Here is a 22,120-nt window from a genome sequence, read left to right as displayed (position 1 = left end):
AGAGGGTGAAGAGATGCTGCAAAGGTCACTGGGCCAGGACTCGAACCCATGACAGCCACATAGAGGACTAAAGCCTGCAAACAATGGGTCGTGCTTTACCCCTGCACCACTGCTGTGTCCAACATGCATTCAAATTGCTGTAGTTACACTTTAATTGTTTGCTCCAACATTAAGGAGACAATGCATTCATAAGGGAGACAGTAATACCCAGAAAAAACTAGGCTTCAACTTTTCTAAAGCAACTAACTTGATAAGCTCCTGGTTTCAGTCTAGCTTTATAAAAGAAATGCACTGACAGAACATTTTCAGGTCGATACTAGTATTAAGCTTTATTTGAAGTAACCTGCCCAATTGTTGGCAAAGCAAATTCCAACAGCATTTTAAGTCTTTCTAGTCTTTAGTCTGTTTGCTTTTTCTGTTACACACAGACACTAATAAAAACATCAGGGGTAGAATGACATTCACTGACTTGCAGAGAGAAACTTCAAAATGCGAGTTGAAGAAATTGGAGATCAAAACACTGACCTTCCTATCCTAAGGACACATCATCTGGGCAGAAACGTAAAATGCTGCTCTAGGTGAAGTATAAAATTTCTTGCCCAGAAGGAATTTGTTGTTGCCACTTAGTTCTTAAAAGAACAATTTTCTCTGTTCTTGTGGAACATGTTTTGACCTTGAATCAAACTGAAGATTGAATTGGATCTTTTGGGAGTTTTTTGGGGGTAAGACACAACAAACTGCCGTTCTCTACTGAGACCTAAAATATTCTGTTTTGTTGGATTTAGATTGTTGTTGAACAGCACCAACCCGCAATGAATTTGAGACTAATTTGACATGGTTATAACTTGCTTACTTTGCAAACAGTTTGATGATTTCTGTAAACCAGTCTTATTTAGGGATAAACTGGACTGAAACTGGGATTAATTGGTATTCTCCATGAAATGTCATTCCAAAAGTTCACAGGCCGTGGAATACAATGTAAACACCCAAATAGAAACAGACTGCCCTGCTTTGTTTTTGTAGGCTTAGCTAAGGCTAAAAGCGTTACAAACATGTTATCTTCTCTCTGCCACAGGACCTCTGTCTTCATATTTTTTAGTTGCTTTTGGATTGATGACAACCCAAAACCATCTACTGGTGACATATGTATGGTTCTCTCCCTGTGCTTGTGTATTCCTGCTGCTATTCCAGTGCATTACATTGTTGAATTCCTCTTCATAGCAGCAGAATGCAATCAAGCTGTTTTGACTAACAGCTGTGCTCCATCAGGCCTTCCAGTAAACACTGCTAATCCACCAGCAGTCTTCCAGAGGTTACCACCAGGAGTAGCACAAATTAAATTAATTTTTAAAAATTAATGGAAGGTGATGGTATGGTACCAGACATGGTGTTCATCATGACCTGTCCTGTTTTTCTCTGACAACAGTCAGTTCCTTCTGTCTGAGGGCCTGCCCTCATTGGCTACAGTAGTCAATGAGGGCTACTGTACATATCTCTACATCACAAAATACTGTGAAACAAAACAAAATATAAACCACCAACAGTGGCAATCAAAACAAACATTTGTAAACCATCTGTAAAATTTGGAAATTCATTTTTAAAGATTTTACACAATTTATTTTAAATAATTTACTATCCATTACAAACAGTATTTTTGATTTTTAACATGGATTTGACATTGGAATGAAACTCTGTCACAAGGCCATTCAATGAATTTATGTTTCCTCCATTTAACTTTTTTTTAAGAAAGGGGGAGAACTTTCAAAACGAGGTTTGCTTTTACCTGCTAATAGCATCACTTTGCCCTGCTTGCATTATGTTGCAGCAGCAAGTGAACAAGTGCTGGTGGAGCCCACAAGCCACACAAGATGTGAACCTAGAATTCATACTGAAACTTCAGCTAAACTAGTCTTAGTTTTACTGTTCGCGGTGCCATCTTGTCCTCATAGCCAAGGGTGAATGCAGGGGTAAAGTTTCTGTGGAAAGCAGGGACTGTAGAAGAACAGTCATATCAGAGCTGTGGTGGGCCTCTTTATAGAAAATAATGACTTAATCTCTTTGCTGTTTTTCTTTTGTCCAATACTAAAATTATAGCCACCAGCCTTCATACTTGATAAGGAACTTATCATGGAATTTAAGTGACACCTCAGACTTAGTTTGGAATCCTGGATTACTTCTAGAGAATGGAACCTTATAAAATATATATTTGTGTGTTTCGAATTAAACAAAATTAACTATTTAAATTTGTTGGAATATTTATTTACCAGACAATAGAAATTAGATAACTTTCAGCATAGTTACCAACTAGCTTGTGTTTAATAAAGAAAACAGAATTATGTGCTGAATGTAGTAGAAACAAAGCTGCAGTGTTTCATTTACATCTTTTTTGCTTAATCACCTTTTAGTTACTCTGTGCTTGTGGCTTGTGGCTGACGTTCATAGAACCTGTGAAGTGAACTTTAAAAAGAGAACTCGAATAACTCCGAGCAAACAATGAGCAGTGAAAATGGCTCACTCCAAACAATGAAAAACATGTCAGAACAATGCTGCCATTTGAGCTCCGGAAGACTGAAACACACAGTTTTTCCCATACTGGTATTTTATAAACTTCTAGTTTTTACTCTTAAATGAAGTCAAAGCAAATTGTTTTTATATTTCCCTAACTTTGTTGCATTTTATAATCTACCTACCAACCTTTTTAAAAACAAACTTTCACCGTGTTTGTAAAATAAAGAACCTCATATGATTTTAACATAAGTAAAACACATTCTTTTTTTGAAAAAAAAAAAACATGGTATCAAAGTTCAAAATATATTTTATTACTATACATGGCTATGTATAGTAACAAAATGTATTTCATTACTATATTCAGAAGAAAAGGATTGTCTTACGACGTCACTCTTTTGCCCGAACATACAGAGAATTGTATGAGAGATTGTCACATGTACACAGCCAGTACTTTTAGGAAATTCTTTCAGTGTTGCTGTCAGCCTCTTGGGAGCTCCCCTTACCTGCTTCTGTTTGATCATTCCATCGGTTTTAGATAAATGTTAAATTTTTTGGAATCCTTTAGCTAAAGGATGCAAATGTTAGTTACATTAATTTTATTTCAGGTTAATCAGATTCACTGTAATTGGGTGGTACATGATGGTTTTTATCAGTATCAGCAGTTTGTCAGAATGAGTTGTAAAACACAGTACATGCAAATTAAATTCCAATGTACAATTTGAATGACTGATGCACCGTCATTTATTTATGCAACATGTTGAGAAAGTGTAACAGTTTAACACTTATAGATCTCTATAGCTTTTCATTTCAAAAGGGCACTTTTAACTCTTTGTTGCTAAAAGAACCTGAAAACTTTGACCTAAAAGAATTTAATCTATTGTTGAACAGGAATTTGTTTGGCATGTAGATTCTATGTATCACAAAAATAACCAGCTTTCAGTTGTTATTAATGTAGTTTGCTGTAGAAGAAACGTTTTAAAAATAAGCATGTTTTTTGTGAGCAGTTGCACTGTCACTCAACATATCATGGCCGAACCTGAAGCACAAGATAGAGACACCACTGTGTGACATTTGAGTGCCGGAAATAGAGCGGATGTTTGGTTCAGGGTGACAACTGGGTGCTGGAGCTTCACTATGGAAGAAGTTTAGAGCTTTTTAAGCTGCAAAGTCATTATTGACAGTCTGCTGCTATAGATATATTAACCACAAAGAGGTAACTGTTCTGATGCATACTTTTGACAAACATTTTTATTTTCTGGTTTCTTTAAATTTTCAAATATCGAATAAAAATTTTATTATACTTATTCACTTGCTGTTTTCAGAATACTCAGTTGATGCACTTCCTCATTCCTCACTAACTACAGTAATTACTGTTGTGACCCTGCACTTCCTCTGGGTGGACTGGGAGGCATTAACAGCACAATTTCAAAAGTCTCCAGACTCTGTGTTATTTGGACAAATTTCCTGTTTGCTTTGACTAATATTAATTGTACAGAAAGAGCAGTAGGTTTAGGGAACCTTGTTTAAATCCTGTATTTAAACCTAGTTTAAATAAACAGGATTTAAATAAGTAGCCTTTTGGAATAGTGAACTTTTTTTATCTTCCTTTAGTCAAACTAGCTCTGCGCAGACAGGATTCCATACTCCCAGCTGAATCATAGCTGGGAGTATACGGATGTCTGAAATGCCCTTTTATGGTATTTTTGGGCCTTTAAAAAAACAGGAAGAGGCATTGGGTCATCTGATCTCAAAAGAAACATGTCATTTGAGAGCTGTGGAAGTTCAGGTTTGTCTCATTTCAACAACACTTGCACCAATATTCAAAATAGCTAAATAACTGAGTAAATATCCAGTATAGACAAACAAGTAAATTGATGTAACTGAGCTAGAACAAATGGATATTTTGCAGCAAGTCGGTAGCTTTGGATCTGATTCTGTTTGAAGAATACATTTCAAGATTTGTAGGAGTAAAGTCTCTGGTTTCATACAGACATGTTTTCTTTGAGTGAGGTGTGCCAATATGGACAACCACAACTTGCATAATTAAAAATAAGAGCAGAAATATGTATATTTTTTATGCTTTTCCTTATGAATGTTTTCATCAAGAAATGTTTATATTTATTCATGCCCACATATTATGTATGAGCATCCACATGAAACTGCACCGATTATGCTCATTAAACTATTTTAAAATTGGTAAGAAAGCTGGCTGGATTCCCAAATAAATAGCTTGACTATAATTTCCAGCAAAATCAGATGTTTCATTCCTAGTATTACTAAAGAAAGAGCAGAGTGGTAGCTCACAATCGGTTGTACTTATTTGCACAAGTCTATGGATTAAACTCAAAATAACTATAAATGAAAGGCAGTTAGCATTATAACTATTACAAATAAATATACTATTCTAGTAGCAAGATGAACTATTTGTGCTTTTCTATGTTGATTAAGGCAAGTTATTGATAATTATTGATTTTTGTTTTAAACTTTTATATTAATACTTTGAAACTCCAATATTTTTACTTCATTGTTGAAATGTAATGAGGTTGTAGTACTGCTACAAAGAGAGGCCAAGACATTATTTTGCAAGTCACAAGTTGGTCTCAAATTAAGTCATAAGTTTTAACATAAACTCTAAAGACTTTTCTTTTCAGAATAAACTTTACTGGCCAAGTTTGTGTGAAATTTAACTTTCGTTTGACATGCTCACAGCATACGCATGTTAAATATAAATATGAAAACCAGAGTTTTCTCCAGAAATGAGGTGCCCTGACCACCTAGTTAAACCTGGTGGTCGGGGCACCGAGGAGGTCCGCAGGCGGCTCACTGTGTTTTTGTATTAAAAGATGTTAAGAAATTTAAAATATTACTGGGTAATTATATTATTGGAAGACCTTACTGACAATTCCCAACACACAACTTAGCATATTAAAAACAAGAAATGGAAAAGATAATACTAAAATATCTGTTATTTGCGCTTCTGATAAATCCAAATTAAGTCATCAATCAGTCAGTAGATCTAAAAACATGATGCAATGCTGATCACATATGGAACCAGCCCATGGCAAAAATGAACTAAGCAGCTGCTTATGCCCCCCCAGGCCTTCAGGGGCCCCATTTTAACACAGACACAGACATAGATATGTAACATTTATTTATTGAGAATATCAATGCTGTTAAATTTGATTTAATAGTTTGAGCATAGATAAATTAAAAGATTTTAAATTGTGTAATATTTAAATGGAAAACTTTAAGGAGCTGGCAATTTTTTTTGTAAAAATCCAAAGAACAATCTTCATAGTTATTGTTTTGTTACCACAGCTACAATCTGATGCTATAAGTTTGAGTTTTGTCTGTTCACAAATGGATCTCAGAAAACTACAATTATCACTGATTACTTTTAAGGTTGGCCAATTAAACTAGAATTTACTAAATTTGTCTTCAAAAGCTGTTAATGGTGCTGATGTTCCTAGCAGGAAGAAGGATCCCTCACTCAAATTTTGCACAAGGCCTCATGCAACCTTGGACCGGCCCCGGAGACAGAGGGACAAACTGGAGATTTAATTTATGTGGCTTTCGTAGCTCTTCCATTTCATGTCTATTGAGTTTTTAATAAGCGCCAGAGACTGTTTTGGTTGCCCAAGCTTTGTGAGACTAGTTTTCCTGATGCATGCATGGTCGCACTTCAACTCTGCCTGAAAGAACTTGAAATGGTGCATTTGATGCATCGTGTCACCACCAAAAATAAAATAAGATAAAATAAAAATTAAACCAGACAGCGCAACATCTCCTTTATGGGCTGAACCACTGGTCCACTAACCAGTGAGCACATCTAAACTTTATCAGTGCAAACACAGTCAGTGTGTTGAGATGTAAACTCACATGGGACACATAATGCTTTGTTCACAAAGATACATCATTCTCACTGCACGCTCAATGCACACCTCTAAACACGCATCTATATTTGCAGTTCACATTGAGCTTTGGAAGCAGAGCAAACACAGTGGTTTTTAAACTTGACTCATACCTTGGGGCAAGTAAAGCCTGGTGGCCCGCCAGGCTTGTAATACACTGGGGGAAACCCTGTAAACATTGGAGGAGGTTAAATATAAGAACAATGTGTATGTACATATATTTTTTGTGGTACTTCAAATATGTATATTTAGTTTGACAGTGGAGGATCTGACCACTCTGCCTATAGGGTGCTCATTGTGTTAACCAGAGAGACAGGCTGGATGGAGATGAGGTCAGCCCTGATGGCCATCTGCATACCTGATTGATCAGTGCAGTTTGGTCCTGTCCTGTTTTGTGGATGAGACAAACCACACAGTGATGGACAATAACACAACAGACTAAGTAATGAGAGTGTAGAAGATGACCAGCAGCTGCAAAGGAAGGAGGGGGTAAGGGTGCCTCATGTTGCCCCCACAAGATGCTGCCCTGGCGGTTGCCCATGTTGCCCATACCAGAAACTGCTACTGTAGATATATATAAGCAAATATCTAAAATTAAATATTTTAGCAATGTAGATTTAAGCAACATTACTTTTACCGCTAGCTGGTGAGGAAGCTATTTTGAATTGAAGCTTTATGTATGTCACACTTGCATTTGTACCTATTCGAACTAATTATAGCATGGTTTCCATTTTTCTTTTAGGACGTGTTCAATCCCCAACTTCAACATCTGACTGGACAGTCTGTAACACAGTGGTTATCTTCAGGTATTTATTTCAGTGCTCTGAACTTTGAATATGCAAGTAACAAGCAAAACAGAAATTAATAGGAAATACAATTCTGTAATTTATTTTATTGCAGACAGTATCAACATGAGATGTTTGATCTTGTTTGAACTTTTTTACATGGTATTATACAATTTGTTTATCTCAGGTCCACAAAACAGAATATTAAAAAGATGGCACAACAGATCCTGTACCTCTTTGTAATGTTTTCATGGCTCTTAACAACACTTTACCATGATGTGGCATCGGGGATATCAAGAGATAAACTGCCTTCTGGTTTATGTCTTTTCTTTTATGTCACTGTACGTACAGTGACAGGAACAAAAGAAGAGCAGAACTAATTTGTCATTTGGTTTTTGAACACTAAAAGATTCTCCTTCAGGAACCGATCAGGACAGGTACATCAACCCAATGCTAGGTTCTTGTCTTCCTCATCCATGCCAGCAGAATTTGGTTTCCCACTGTCTTGTCGATAAAACCTGTCTGACACCAATATTGACTGATGTTTACTTCTATCTTGTTGCCATTTTTTTATGTAAATCAGGAGGGCAGGGAGGTTGGCTATGTGATATTTGTCCAGTCATGGAACAGATGCAGCACAGGATTATGGGATTGTTTAACAAGATCAGAAGAACAATTCACATGGTGTCCCTAAAAACAGGAAATCTATCTGGGTTTCCACTAGGTTTGAGTTATGATGACTAACAATAATGTGAGGAGAGAAAAAAAGTAATTTAAAAGGTAAAAATATGTAGGAGGCAGGAATTCCAAGCATCCCAGGTGGTTGGGCATATCAGTATCTCAAAAGGAGCCACCCCCTTATATGTGCAGCAATTTATAAGTAATTAAATAAGTAATATTTAATAAATATGATCTGCTGAAACGAAGTTAAAAATATTTTTCAAGAGTACACTGAGTTACAATCTGTGGTACTTGCATAATAATAAATGAGATTTTTTTATCTCATTTATTATTTTAACCTGGAAACTCAAAGTTTTACTGGGTGTGTTGTGCTTCATGTTCACACACCGGAGTAAAACTGGGAAGAGATCAATGGTTGGGTCTGGTTGGGCCCAAAGTTTGTCAGATTTATGAAGCAACATCTCTATAGCTTCATCTTCAGATTCATTGGCAGTGTTTGTTCTCTGGATAACTTTGATTAAATTTGACATTTTTGATTGCAAAATGACTTTCCTGGCTGACTTTTGTCTCTTCTACAGGTGTGGAGTGGGTGGCAGAGTGGAGCAGCAATCATGGTTGCCTTGTCATTAAAAATTGGTGTGGGGAATGTGGTGAAAACGATGCAGTTTGAACCCTCCACAATGGTCTATGATGCCTGCCGCATCATCAGGGAAAGAGTTCCTGAGGCACAGCTTGGCCAGCGTGAGTAACATTTCTCTTCCCCCACACATGCACACACGCCACACCCACCACTCACACAGGTGAGCTTGAATGGTTTATCTGGGATGAACAGGTGCTTAAAGAGGGACTTGTTATTGGTCATATATCTGAGCCATTTGGAGGAATTGCTGTCTGTTTTAATGAACTGGATTATTTTAGTTTGACTGGAAAATCTGTGATGTTTTTCATTGTGAAATATTCTGTGACGCATGTGCACTAAACTCAACCTTGAAGAATTATTCATTACATGTAGTAATGACTGACAGGGAGAGGCAAAGAGTCAGGAGGGAGAAAGATTCTAGAGGAGAGCGTATGCCCAAAGAAGAGAGGAAGCCATCATTCATGATAAGCAGTATGGCAACTGTGCATCACCTACTGAATTGTGCTTCCTGTGTCTTTCTGATGTGCATATATAGTCTATAGTTACACTCACCAAAAAACCCACTATGCACCAGAAATCATTTCAAATTACAGACCCATCTCCAATTTGCCTTTCATATCCAAAGTGCTACAGAAAGCAGTTGCCATCCACCTCCAAAATCACCTAAAACTCAATAACCTCTACTTCAATCTAGTTTCTCCTACTGTCGCTCCACGTCTATAGAATGCCGTACCTGATACTCTGAGGGCACCACAATCCACTGATTGTTTTAAAAATTTCCTGAAGACATTTCTTTTTGTTAGATATTGGTTTTAATTTCTTTTATTGATGTATCCATTTATTAAAAATATTTTATCCATTGCAATTCCTTGTTTTGTTCCTGTTTCCTGCCCTTTGAGATTTAAAGATATAAAGGGCACTATAAATATAACCTATTATTATTTATTATTATTAAGTTGGTGTCATCTTTACTTTGTGGGGAGAAAAAAATCCTGTAAATTAAATGTGTGTGTACCAGAGAGAAACGGAAAGAAAAAGCCTTGTCCAAAGACACTTTTCAACCTTACAATGTGGTCATGTGCTCTGGATGAGTCAAACATATTCTACATGCATCTGTAAGAAATGCTCCAGCTTTTGTTTTTTATAACTTAAACTTCTACTAAAGTAAAGTAAGTCCCTACTCCAGAGGAACTGAAAAGGACTGAAAAAGCAGCTCTCCCTTAGGATGAACAGCTGAGCCCTATTGGAAGTAGCTAAGTTACTGCCCTTCCTCTCTAAGCTAAGCTTAGGCATCTTAATATGACTCGGGTCAAATCCAAGAGTTGTTAGAATGAATATGTGTCATGGCTTTTCAGGGAACAACTTGCTGTTTTCCTCTGGAAGAGTTAAAAGAAGAAGCTGGTGAAAGAGTGGGGGTAGTTTGGAGAATTGGGAAGAGAATTGGGTTTCTATGGATTTCTCTCTCTTCTTTCTCTTCCTTCTGAATCCTTGATTAAGAGGGAGTGAACATTAATGTTTGTTTCTTGCTCTAGCTAGTTATAGAATTAGTGTTTTGGAGTTTCTTTTGGACCTGCTTATTTTCCTTGTGAAAGTTCAGAGTAAGATCAGTAAAATGTTTAAAAAACACTGTTTGCTTCTCTACATTCGGAAGAAAACAGTTCTACATTTTTGATTGTAGTCTACATCATCTGAAGTCCATGATGTTGTGTTATGTTCTGTTACACAAGCTATTTCAACATTAGCTCCCTGCACAACTTGCTCCAGCATGTAAGCTATTTTACATTAGGCCGTGAGTGAGGTACATAACACCCATGGGAAAAGCTTGTCTCTACTGGCCAGTAAATTACGCAGTCCAATTTTGTAAATGTCTTGCGCAAAGCCCTTCAAGTTGGAACTACTTATTATACATCAGCAAATGGAGAAGGAAGAGAACAATCAAAAGTGTTTGTTTTTTTTAACGCTGTTAACAGTCTGACAAAGACAAAGCTCCATTAAACTCTGTTCCTTAAACCCTAAGCAGTAATAAATGTTGCTTCCTTTCAGAGAAATGTCATCTCTTATCATTCCAACCCTGTCCGTCATGTGTCCTTTGGTACTCCAACTGCTGAATGACTGTTGGAGCTAAGTTTGGATTGACATTGTTTTGTCTTGTTGAGCTCTCTGAGCTCACCTCCAGGTCATTTAAAATATCTTTTGTCTTTTATGCTTGGTGCCCAAATGTTGACGTGTTTTTCTTCCAGTAATTGGTGTCTCTATTTTGGATTGCATGCATTTATCATTGTGGACAAGATTCTCACCACAGGCTTTGAAGATTGCTGTAATGACATGAATAAATGACTTTGTAATTGAGCAAATGATTCCTTTGTGTGGTTTCAGCTGGGATTTAGAGTTCATCATAAAACCGGAGCAAATCACAACAGTCTCTTGTTAGATGGTGGTCTGCATGCAGTGAGCTGCGTCTAATTTTACTGCTGCATTGACATTATAACATTATTTTATAGAATCTTGAGCAAGTCTTTGGAATTTAAAGAACATCACTTATTAAACTGTTTATTTCATTAATTTCTTGAAAATCTTTTGTGCATTAGTGGCTTAAGCATAGTACCTCTAAGTTCTTTGTTTTCAGCTTTAACTACTCAACCAAATGTTGCTCAGCTTTTCTTATCCATAAAACTAGAATCAAGAATCCACTTGTTAGACTGCAATCTTACCCTAAAGTCAAGACTTTCGGTAACACTTTGACGGGGTGTGCATGGGACTGATTTGACACCGTCATGAACATGACATAGCACCTGTCATAAACATGACATGGCACCTGTCATGAACATGTTCATGGCACCTGTCATGAACATGTTCATGGCACCTGTCATGAACATGTTCATGGCACCTGTCATGATCATGTTCATGGCACCTGTCATGAACATGACATGGCACCTGTCATGAACATGTTCATGGCACCTGTCATGATCATGTTCATGGCACCTGTCATGATCATGTTCATGGCACCTGTCATGAACATGACATGGCACCTGTCATGAACATGTTCATGGCACCTGTCATGATCATGTTCATGGCACCTGTCATGATCATGTTCATGGCACCTGTCATGAACATGACATGGCACCTGTCATGAACATGTTCATGGCACCTGTCATGAACATGTTCATGGCACCTGTCATGATCATGTTCATGGCACCTGTCATGATCATGTTCATGGCACCTGTCATGATCATGTTCATGGCACCTGTCATGATCATGTTCATGGCACCTGTCATGAACATGAACGGGTCTTTATGAATGTCTATGACGAAGTGACATTCGGTAAATAATGACACTTTTAATGCAAAGTTGCTTTAAAAGTTGCATTAAACGCCCATTAGAAGTGCTAACTTTTCATTAAAGTGTTGATACAAAATAATGCAAAATTGACATGACTTACACTTCATGACGACAGACATTCATAAAGACTCCTTCATGTTCATAACAGATGTTATGTCATGTTTATGACTGTGTGTAATGTCAGTCTTATGCACACCCTGTCAAATAAAATGTTAACAGACTTTCTATTTTATTTTATTTTATTTTCCACAGTTTATTCAACGGTTTTGTGTTCTGATATGAACACATTAAAAACCACAATGGCATACAGAACATTGAAAATGTTTCTGATTATGATTCTACACCCTTGAATTTTCATATCATTAGGTTTAGAGAAATCCTCTAGTCTGAATTCCTGGCTATTGTAGCTCCTCAGATCCCTGGTTTACCTCTGTTCTGAGGCGTTTTAGACCAACTCGCTTTGGTGCAGCTTTTTAAAAAGTGAATGAGGCATTTCAAGCCTCATTCACTTTTCACTAGGGGGGGAAAGTGATGACAATTCTAGGTGCCCTGACCAACAGGGGTCCCTCCACAATTTATTTATTTATTTTTTGTTCATAGAAATAAAATTAAAAAAATGGGACCCTGTCAATTACAAAATTAATCATATTGTATTTTCAAAGATTGTTTTTAGCAGTAAAAATTTAATGTTCCCTCTCCCAGATCAAAAAACACATATCCATATTTGTGCATTACTTTAACCAGCAATAACAGTTCAGGAAGGAGATGGAGGAGATTAATTGTTTTCACAGATTATCTGTCTCATAACAAACAGCTTTAATAAATATGGAGAAAACATATTTTTTATTAAAGTTAAATACTGCAGCTTGAATAAAATGCAACTACCGTAAATAGCATTTTTGAGAAGTCTGGATTGCTTTATGTGTAGTTGCATGTTGCTTTTGATTCTCATGGGGAGAGACATTTCAGTAATCTAAAACTAATAGAAAAAATTAAGCAACCTACTTACATACTGGATGTGGACTGTTGGATGTTAAATTCATGAGCAGTAAATATGGTGCTAATTATTGAACCAAAGAAAGCAAGGCAGATGCAAGCCTTTAAAATTGTGATGCTTTTTATGGGTTGAAATAGTCTCAAAAAACTGTAACAGCAGCTGCGGGGGGGGCAGTTGCTGTCAGGGGGCCCCCGATTCCTGGTGGCGCCCCTGCTTCCTTCTACATCACTCCTGAATTGAATAAGTAGATGATTAACAGTATTCAGCAGCACTTGATGACATGCAGAAGAGGCAGTGCAGCCACTTGAATCAGGTGATCTGGAGCAGACACATCTAAAACATGGGACCTTAGGACCGGTACAAAGGAAAAACTGCTCCATTATGTTCAAGCTACAATTTCTCTGTTTTGCTATTAAACTGATTTAGAACTTGTACATAGAAGTGGAAGGCAGATCATTCAGTTGACACACTGCTGTAATATACTTGTAGCACAAGCACATTATCTTCATAGTAGCTTGATGTTTCAATCTGCAGCTTCATCAGTTTTAACATTTCTTTCTTTCTATAGCCAATGACTATGGGCTGTTTCTGTCTGATGAAGACCCAAAAAAAGGCATCTGGCTGGAGGCTGGGAAGGCCCTGGACTACTATATGTTAAGGAATGGGGTGAGTGGCAGTGAACACTGAACAGAGGTTGCAAGACATCTCCGGTGTGGCTTAAATATGGCTCAATAATTCTTTAATTTTATTGAGTTTCCTGCGGAGAGGGGCTCAGATGGAGTTTTTCTGTTTAGCTGATTTTTACCAACTATCAACCACTCCTTTCTCTGGTAGGACACCTTGGAATACAAGAAGAAGCAGAGGCCTCTGAAAATCCGCATGTTAGATGGCACAGTAAAGACTGTCATGATAGACGACTCCAAGATCGTCAGTGACATGCTCATGACCATCTGTGCTAGAATAGGTCAGTTCTTTTATAATGTCATGTTTTTATCTGAAGAACCCTCATCTTGTTTACAATAATTTCTGTCTTATCTGCAGGCATATCGACCACAAGTTAAAGACAAAACTGAAATTAACTCAAACCTGTGTTTGTCTACCAGGTATAACAAATTATGATGAGTACTCATTGGTGCGAGACATTGGTGAGGAAAAGAAAGAAGAAACCACAGGAACACTGAAAAGAGACAAGACTCTCCTAAGAGATGACAAGAAGATGGAGAAGTTGAAGCAGAAACTCCACACAGACGATGAGTGTAAGATTCACAGGGGGCTCACAATCCTGTACAAAAAGGGCATCTGTCAAAAGGTCCTTAAAAAGTCTGAAGGTTGGGGTGCTGTGGTGGTGCAGGGGTTAAGCGCAGTCCACATATGGAGGCCTTAGTCCTCGATGCTCAATTCCTGGCCTGGCAATCCTTGCTACATGTCTTCCCCCTTCTCTTATTACCCACTTTCCTGTCAATTCACTGTCAAATAAAGGCCACTAGAGCCAATAAAACCGTTAAAAAAGTCTAAAGCCTAAAAGCCTTCATTATTGGTTAACCTACTGTTTAAACATAAAGTTAAAACTCTTCACTTAAATGTCCAAAATGTTGTAAAAAATTCAGGAAACAATATCTGAAAGGTGTAGGATTTTGTAAGAAAGAAATTAAGAACCCTGTGATCTACATTTACTTCTTTATTTCTGGATGTTATTTGTTATCTAACAAAAATGATTATTTTGTTAGTGAACTGGTTGGACCATGGGAGGACACTGAGGGAGCAGGGTGTGGAAGAGACAGAGATGTTGCTGTTGAGAAGAAAGTTTTTCTACTCAGACCAGAATGTGGACTCCAGAGACCCTGTTCAGCTTAACCTACTTTATGTACAGGTAATTGAGAACATCCAATTTTTGCTTTTATTTATTTCTTATTCAGCTTGATGGGGTTGGCACTACTTGCTCATGCATCAGGGTTAGTCTAAATACAGCATGTTTGTTTTATCAATGATGATGTTGCCTGATGTTGCTCTCTGGATTAATCCTAAATTTCTACTGTGTGTGTGTGTGTGTGTGTGTGTGTGTGTGTGTGTGTGTGTGTGTGTGTGTGTGTGTGTGTGTGTGTGTGTGTGTGTGTGTGTGTGTGTGTGTGTGTGTGTGTGTGTGTGTGTGTGTGTGTGTGTGGGTGTGGTGGAACAGGCTCGTGATGACATCCTGAATGGATCACATCCAGTTTCATTTGACAAAGCCTGTGAGTTTGCAGGCTACCAGTGCCAGATTCAGTTTGGTGATCACAATGAGTCCAAACACAAGCCTGGATTCTTAGAGTAAGCACTGGCCTCATGTTTTATTCAGTTGTCTTTCTTTTGGTTCCATCATTTTGATGTTTTGATGGTCCTTTGAAATCCCGGTAAAGTCATGCTGCTTTGTTTGATCGTGGTTGAACTGTTTTCTTCTCAGTTTAAAGGAGTTCCTGCCTAAGGAATACATTAAAAATAAAGGGGAGAAAAAAATCTTCCAGGTAAGACAATCTGTGGAGGTTTAGAAGTCTGTTTTGACTAAAAAAGGCTCATACAGGTTAAATAATATCTTATCTTTCAAGATGTACCCCCTGACAACTGAAAGAGAAAACATGCTGCATGAGTCGTTAAACTAAATGTGAAGGTCTCCTTTATGCAGCGGTGAGTCAATTAATGCACTTCTGTTCTTCCTGCTTCTGCAGGCACATAAAAACTGTCAGAACATGACAGAGATTGAGGCCAAAGTCAGCTATGTGAAGCTGGCCAGGTCTTTGCAAACCTACGGCGTCTCGTTCTTCCTGGTTAAGGTTAGTGGAAATTCACTGTTTTGTTTTTCTTCTGCTGCCTAAATCTACACAAAAATGACTGATTCTTCTACAGGCTATAACACTCTACTTCTAACGTGCTTCCAGTGAACTGAGGTCATGTGCCTTTTAATTCAATTGTAGGCTGGATGATTTTAGTGGCAGTTTTAAAAATATCAAACTGTTTGTAGCAGCAGGGCAGTAAAGTCATGTGACTGACCATGTCACTTGTTGATGGTCAAGTTCCAAACTTTAGATACTCTCATCTCAAATGTTAACAGTTCACATCTGTGTGAGTCCATCCTGAGTTAGTCCTTTTAATGTAAGTGGGACTTTAAAGGGGAGCTGAATATCTGATTTTTTGCTTCCCTCAAAAGATAGTCAGGGTAAAGAGACAGGACATCCCCTTTAAATTCCACCCTGTTTTCTATTTTGTGTGTTTTCAGTAAGGCAAGAAAGGACAACTGTAATTTTTTCCCTTCACTTTTACCATCTTCTGTTTCCATTGTTTTTACTTATTTAAGATAAGTAAAAGCTTATCTCTAATTCAATCTTAGAGATCATTTTCTCTCTCCTCCCCCACAATCAACCAATTATGATTTGTCTGCTTTCAGTAAGAATATTCTGCTTTTCTTGATTCATTGCAGGAAAAAATGAAAGGCAAAAACAAACTGGTCCCTCGTCTGCTGGGAATCACCAAGGAGAGCGTAATGAGAGTAGATGAGAAGACCAAGGAGGTCATCCAGGAGTGGAGTCTGACAAACATCAAACGCTGGGCTGCGTCACCCAAGAGCTTCACTTTAGTGAGTTTTCCTGTCAACAATTTTTAATTATTACTCGGCACGTAAATAAGATGACAGCCCAAGAGGTTGTTAGAAAAGTAGATTAGGATTAGCAGTGTAACTTCTGACGGGACAGAAAATCCACTGGCATGTTCTGTGAACCTGGGATGTAGGCTGCCTTGAGGTGGGCCAAGTATGGAGCCGCCCGTGTCAGAATCCATTGAGTCAATCACAGCAGTTTCCTTGACCTGGTCCCCCCCCCGGTGGTTGACGTGAAAAACCGCAATGGTGTTGTCTGACCTCACCAGCACATCCTTGCTCTGCAACCATGGAAGAAAGCTCCAAAGAGCCAGAAATACAGCTCGTAATTCCAGGACATTGATGTGCTCCCTGCTCTGCCGCGGGGCTCATGTCCCCTGTGCCATTTGGCCCTGAGAAGGCACACCCCAGCCCGTGGATACATCCGTAAACACAACCTCTCGGCGACATGGGATGAAATCGAGCGGGACCCCCGTTGTCATAAACAACCTCGTCCTCCATTGGGACAGAGACTGAAGACACTGAAGTCTTCTGAGACGATTAGCATTCCGTGTGGGGTCCAGATTCAAGCTGTTCAACCACATCTGGAGGGGCTGCAATGAAGCAGCCCCAAGGGTACTACGCTGGATGCCACTATGAGCATGCCCAAAAGTCAAACATGCCACACAAGAGGCAGCGTCACGCCGCGCCTGAATTCCGGGAGCATGCTCGATGTCCGCCTGGTCCCATGGTACTGCATAAATGAGCCAATCTTCCAGATATGGGAGGATCCTCAATCCTTGTGCCTGCAGAGGGGAGAAGGCTGCTGCAAAGCGTCAGGTGAACACCCTGGGAGAGTGAAAGTCTGAACGGAAAGACCCTAAACTGGAAGTGAGATCTCTACATGTTTAAGAGATTGAGTTTATTATGTTTAAAAAGCTCTTTAAAAAAAAAAAAACTAAAAATGATTGGAGAGCATGAATGTCTTATTTCTTTCATTGTTCTTCTATCTTTCAAAACCTTCCCGCAGGTGAACATGCATGACTGATTCATACAGAGAATCAATGCAAAGTCCAGGACTTGAGTTCTACACTGCATGTGCTCATCTTTTAATCCACAGCTGTCGTTTGATGTGCTGACAGGACTTTGGAGACTATCAGGATGGGTACTACTCTGTGCAAACCACCGAGGGAGAGCAGATTGCCCAGCTTATTGCTGGTTACATTGATATCATCCTCAAAAAGGTCAGTAGGAACATTCAAATGTTGTAAATGACAATACTCCAAACAAGTAAAATATTTGTAAGTAAAATATTTGTTAGTTTTTTAAAATTCTGTGGTCAATCAGCGGCAGCTTAAAACTGCATTTGTGTCTTCATATTACTGTCTTAATAGAAAAAAAGTAAGGACCACTTTGGCTTTGATGGAGATGATGAATCACCCATGGAGGAGGACTCTGTGTCTCCCAAAAAGTAAGTGTGTGTGTCTTTACAGATAAATTGGGTCAAATCGGGACAGAAAATCCACATGTGGATTTCAATACATACATTCAAAGAGAAAACCATTAAATATTCATTACATACAGACACTGTATATGTGTATGTATTGTATATTAAGGTTGGGGTTTTACTGTGTTAATTTTGACTAATCAACTACAGATAAAAATAACACATTAAAAAGAATTACCTTATTTTATCACACTGCAGTGTAAGCACACTTGAACAACAAATCCCTTAAAAAAATTATTAAAATATGAAGAGCCCATTTATTTCAGAAACTACAGATTAACTTTTTGAAAGTCTATATTTTTGTGAATTAGGATGATTTTCCACTTACAGCTAATGAAAACATGACATTTAAAATGAGAATATTACATTAAACCAACATTAAGTGGGCTTTATGAAACACACTTAATACCTGCTTAGTAGTTATTTTTAAAAGCTGCTTCTAAACCGACAGGCAGGCCTCATCTGAACGCATATTCTAGTTTATTAAACATAACCGTAATGTTTAAATGAGTAAATAATAGGGGAGTTCTGATACTACTTTTTTCCAAATCGAGTATGAATACAAGTACTTCAGTTTAGGTAACACCAACACCGACACCAAGTAGCTAACAAGTTGGTTATATTTTACACAAAACTTTTAAAAACAAGTTGATTTTATTTAGAACAGGATGGCTCTTGTTTTTAAGCTTGCACACCTTCTGACTGTTTTAATAAATCATAAATGGCGCAATACAGATTATTTAGTCTTTGAATGCTTTATCAAAATGCTCATTAAATGACGTTTAGTGAGCGATTTAGATTTATAGCCAACCTGAAATTCAGGCTGGATTGGGCTAAAATGATTTACTTGATGGTGGGTCAGGCTTCTGTGGCGCATTTAATAAACCTCAAGTACATATAGAGAACGTCAAAAGAGGATCCAGAATCAAGTTGTGTTAATCTACTTTAGGGCTGAAACGATTCCTCGAATGATTCGAGTACCTCGATTACTAAAATTCCTCGAGGAAAATTTACCTGCCTCGAAGCTTCGTTAATTTATGTTTTATTAGTTAGCGCACCGTGTTCCGGCCGGGACTTCATTTGCGTTGCGCGGAGCTCTCACTTCCGCCTCTGAGTTGTTGACAAAAGCTAAGTCTCAGCGGCATAAAGTCCAATCTTCAAGATTGGCCCGTGGGAATTTTATTGATTGATGATAATGCCCGACTTTTTATCGTTTTTGGGGAGCCAATAAGCATCCTTAAAATGACTGGGGGAATGCCTGGAGTACGGCAGCATTTCTCCTCCGGGGCTGCTGGTTGAAAGCGAACGGCGGGAAGAGCGCTGAGGTGAGCGGATAGACTGAACAGGGCGGGCGGCTGAGTAGCTGATGCTTACCGTGTAAATGTAGCTTTACCGACGAACCGCACAATAAATTTCATATCCCGGTCTGAAGAAACGGGTGGCGGAGCGCATCGTACATGGCTGGTAGATGAGTTTCTGAGTGTGACCAGTGAAGGTGTCGTAAATATCCCGTATTGCTTCCCCCCGTGTTCGTCCCCCGGTCTAACGGTTCGTCAGTCCGCTGGTCTATTTCCTCCCCTCCACCCCATCTTACATTCGTTCATTCGCCCTCTCCTCCCACTCCAGGCGGCATTTCCCGTATTTTCAAACCCAAAGCGTGACAGGTTAGGTGGCAAGGTGAGTTTAATTAATCTATTAAACTCACTGAAGATGAATACATAAACTAAAAGCTGGATTGTAGACATTTTTTATAAGCATATTTGTGAGCCTGCCTCTTTGTTATTAAATTCAATATAATTTCAGATTTTTCTATAACTTTTCTTCTGGTTAACTTAGAAAGTGAGCTATTATTGTTACAGGTTAGTTTTCTAAACTACAATAAAGCAACTGTTAGGGATGCTCAAATATGAAAAATTGGACTGATATTGATATCTGATAGTAACACCGGTATTATGCCAGATTTACCAATATTTCATTTTATAATTTTTTTTTATCCGATTACTCGATTAATCGTAAGAATAATCGATAGATTACTCGATTACTAAAATATTCGTTTACAACAGCCCTAATCTACTTATTAGTAGAGTAGGTGTCTGTTAAAAGCACAGTTTGCTCCACCGTACTGCACCATAATGGTGGAGCAGCTCCACCACTATGGTGCAATTAATCACTCCACCCAGATGACCAATGTTAAAAATGGAAGCAGTTGCGTTGTTTACTCTAATGATGCTCAAAAAACAAAACCAGTTAAAGCTTAATTAAAATAATATTTCATCCCCTCCTAACTTATCCATTCTCTCTGTTCTTCTTCTGTTTTTTTATTTGTTTTTGTTTTGTTTTTTGGGAGGATCAACAAATAACTTATTGATGCCCTGGAGGCTAAATGTGGATTAGCAGGGCAGCCCAGGAGGAAAGCCCAGCAGAAATAGTGGTTGCTTTTACAAGCACTAGTACTTGATGCAGTATCTGGTTCACCAGTATCAGTATTGGGACACCACTAGTAAATAATGGATGTCAGTGAATCCATTATTTGACACTGTTTACTGACATCACTAAATATCTGTTAGAGGAATAAACATATCACTGTTTCTATGTCAAAATGGTTTTAATCCAGAAAGTTTCTGCTTTTACTTTATTGGCTCTTGATTAATTATGCATCATTCACACTGAGGGTGAGGCATTAATAAAACACTTTATCTGTAGAGAACAGAAAATTACATTTTTACTTGTAAATATAGAACTAAATGCTATAAACGTACTTTAAACAATGCAGAGTAGACTAGAACCAGACCACCCGAGTGGTCTGGAAGGTTGATACAACTTCAACAGTATTTTAAAGACTATTCTCTCAGTGGAAGGACTTTATATGGGGTGATGTGCTTTATCTTCCTGGTTTTAGTGAGAACACAAGCATCAGCATTCCAACTAAAGATGTGTTTAGCATGGGTGAGTTTATCTAGAGCTTGCTGCAATATTAGTACTTTAAGTGTGCAAATGTTCTTCAGGTGAAAGAAGGTTGACTTATAATTATCTTTATATGTCTCTGAAGGTTCAGGTTAGAGTCCATCACAATACTCAGATTTTGGGCCTGACCTCTAGTTTCTGGTTCTAATAACTGAAGCTTTGTGATGAATCTGGATTGTTCCTCTATAGGTCAAAGATTATAACTTCAGTTTTGTTTCTATTCAGCTGAAGAAATTTGTGGCACATCCACACATTTCAGCATTTGTTCTCAGCATCTGTTCAGTGCTTTGGAATCACTTGGTGACATTGCAGGTTTGGATAGTCCTGCATACATCACATCTCTTGGAGATTCCATTTTAATCCAACTGTTTCATTTTGGTGTGGGAAAAGAAATAACTTTTTTTTATTTAATCACTCATCATTCTAATGTGGTAAGAGGTATATCAAAATGGAATTGCTGTAATTATTATCATTCTTTTATATTAAGTAGAGAAAATTATAAATTTATGCAAAAAACACTAACTTTTCAGTGAGCCTTTGAAGTTTTATTCATAAGAGTTGATGATTGATTATTGCCACTTCTATGAAAACATAAATGTTTCCGCTTTACATGTGAGTTTAAAGCAGAACTTTAAGCTCACATACACTGCATTATCATACCAGCTTTCACATATTTCCTAACCGTCTATTGTGATATTGTACTATCTAAAGTTACTGCTCACTTTGTGGATGCATAAGCTGCTATAATTTTCTGCATATCCTAAACTTGTGACTCCAGGTCGACTGTAATGCAGCAGCAGTTCAACAGGATGGGCAAGGCAGAGACAGGCTGTGTTGCCCTGCCAGCCATCATGCGCTCAGGAGCTGGAGGTCCAGAGAGTTTCCAGAAGGGTTCCATGCCCCAGGCCAAACAGCACATTACCAGTGGGCAGATGCACAGAGGACACATGCCTCCTCTGGTAAAAAAACAAACAAAAAAAAAAAACAAACAAGATTACCTGTTACTCATTGGTGGTAGTGGTGTTGTGGCTGGTTGCACTGCAGTGGGTGGAGCTAAAATCAGACATTTTGGGTGCAGTGCCCTCCCACTACATCCCTGTTTCAGCCTATCCTTAGCCTGACTTTAGCCTAGATCTGTGCAGATTTTTTATACATAGCTTCTGGTCTTTTCAACCCCAAAATTATAT

At 38.2% G+C, this 22,120-nt stretch overlaps 1 protein-coding gene across 1 annotated transcript in view; it reads left to right on the top strand.

Annotated features, from left to right (window-relative positions):
* The window catches only part of tln1 (talin 1), a 79,442-nt gene that overhangs the window by 6,018 nt on the left and 51,304 nt on the right, over nt 1–22,120 (top strand). Inside the window, exons 2-14 of the mRNA XM_015007224.2 lie at nt 7,162–7,225; nt 8,464–8,626; nt 13,430–13,527; nt 13,696–13,825; nt 13,965–14,117; nt 14,589–14,731; nt 15,038–15,165; nt 15,299–15,359; nt 15,561–15,665; nt 16,310–16,465; nt 17,605–17,706; nt 17,857–17,933; nt 21,712–21,892. Coding sequence (XP_014862710.2) covers nt 8,497–8,626; nt 13,430–13,527; nt 13,696–13,825; nt 13,965–14,117; nt 14,589–14,731; nt 15,038–15,165; nt 15,299–15,359; nt 15,561–15,665; nt 16,310–16,465; nt 17,605–17,706; nt 17,857–17,933; nt 21,712–21,892 — 1,464 coding nt within the window. The 5' untranslated portion in view covers nt 7,162–7,225; nt 8,464–8,496. The remainder of the gene's footprint in view (nt 1–7,161; nt 7,226–8,463; nt 8,627–13,429; nt 13,528–13,695; nt 13,826–13,964; nt 14,118–14,588; nt 14,732–15,037; nt 15,166–15,298; nt 15,360–15,560; nt 15,666–16,309; nt 16,466–17,604; nt 17,707–17,856; nt 17,934–21,711; nt 21,893–22,120) is intronic.

The sequence above is a fragment of the Poecilia mexicana genome, unplaced genomic scaffold (genome assembly GCF_051168715.1).
Source record: "Poecilia mexicana isolate PSO_F unplaced genomic scaffold, ASM5116871v1 scaffold_12, whole genome shotgun sequence".
Lineage (NCBI taxonomy): Eukaryota > Metazoa > Chordata > Actinopteri > Cyprinodontiformes > Poeciliidae > Poecilia > Poecilia mexicana.
The sequence above is the reverse complement of the archived record's forward strand: the minus strand, read 5'-3'. Positions and strand labels throughout refer to the sequence as shown.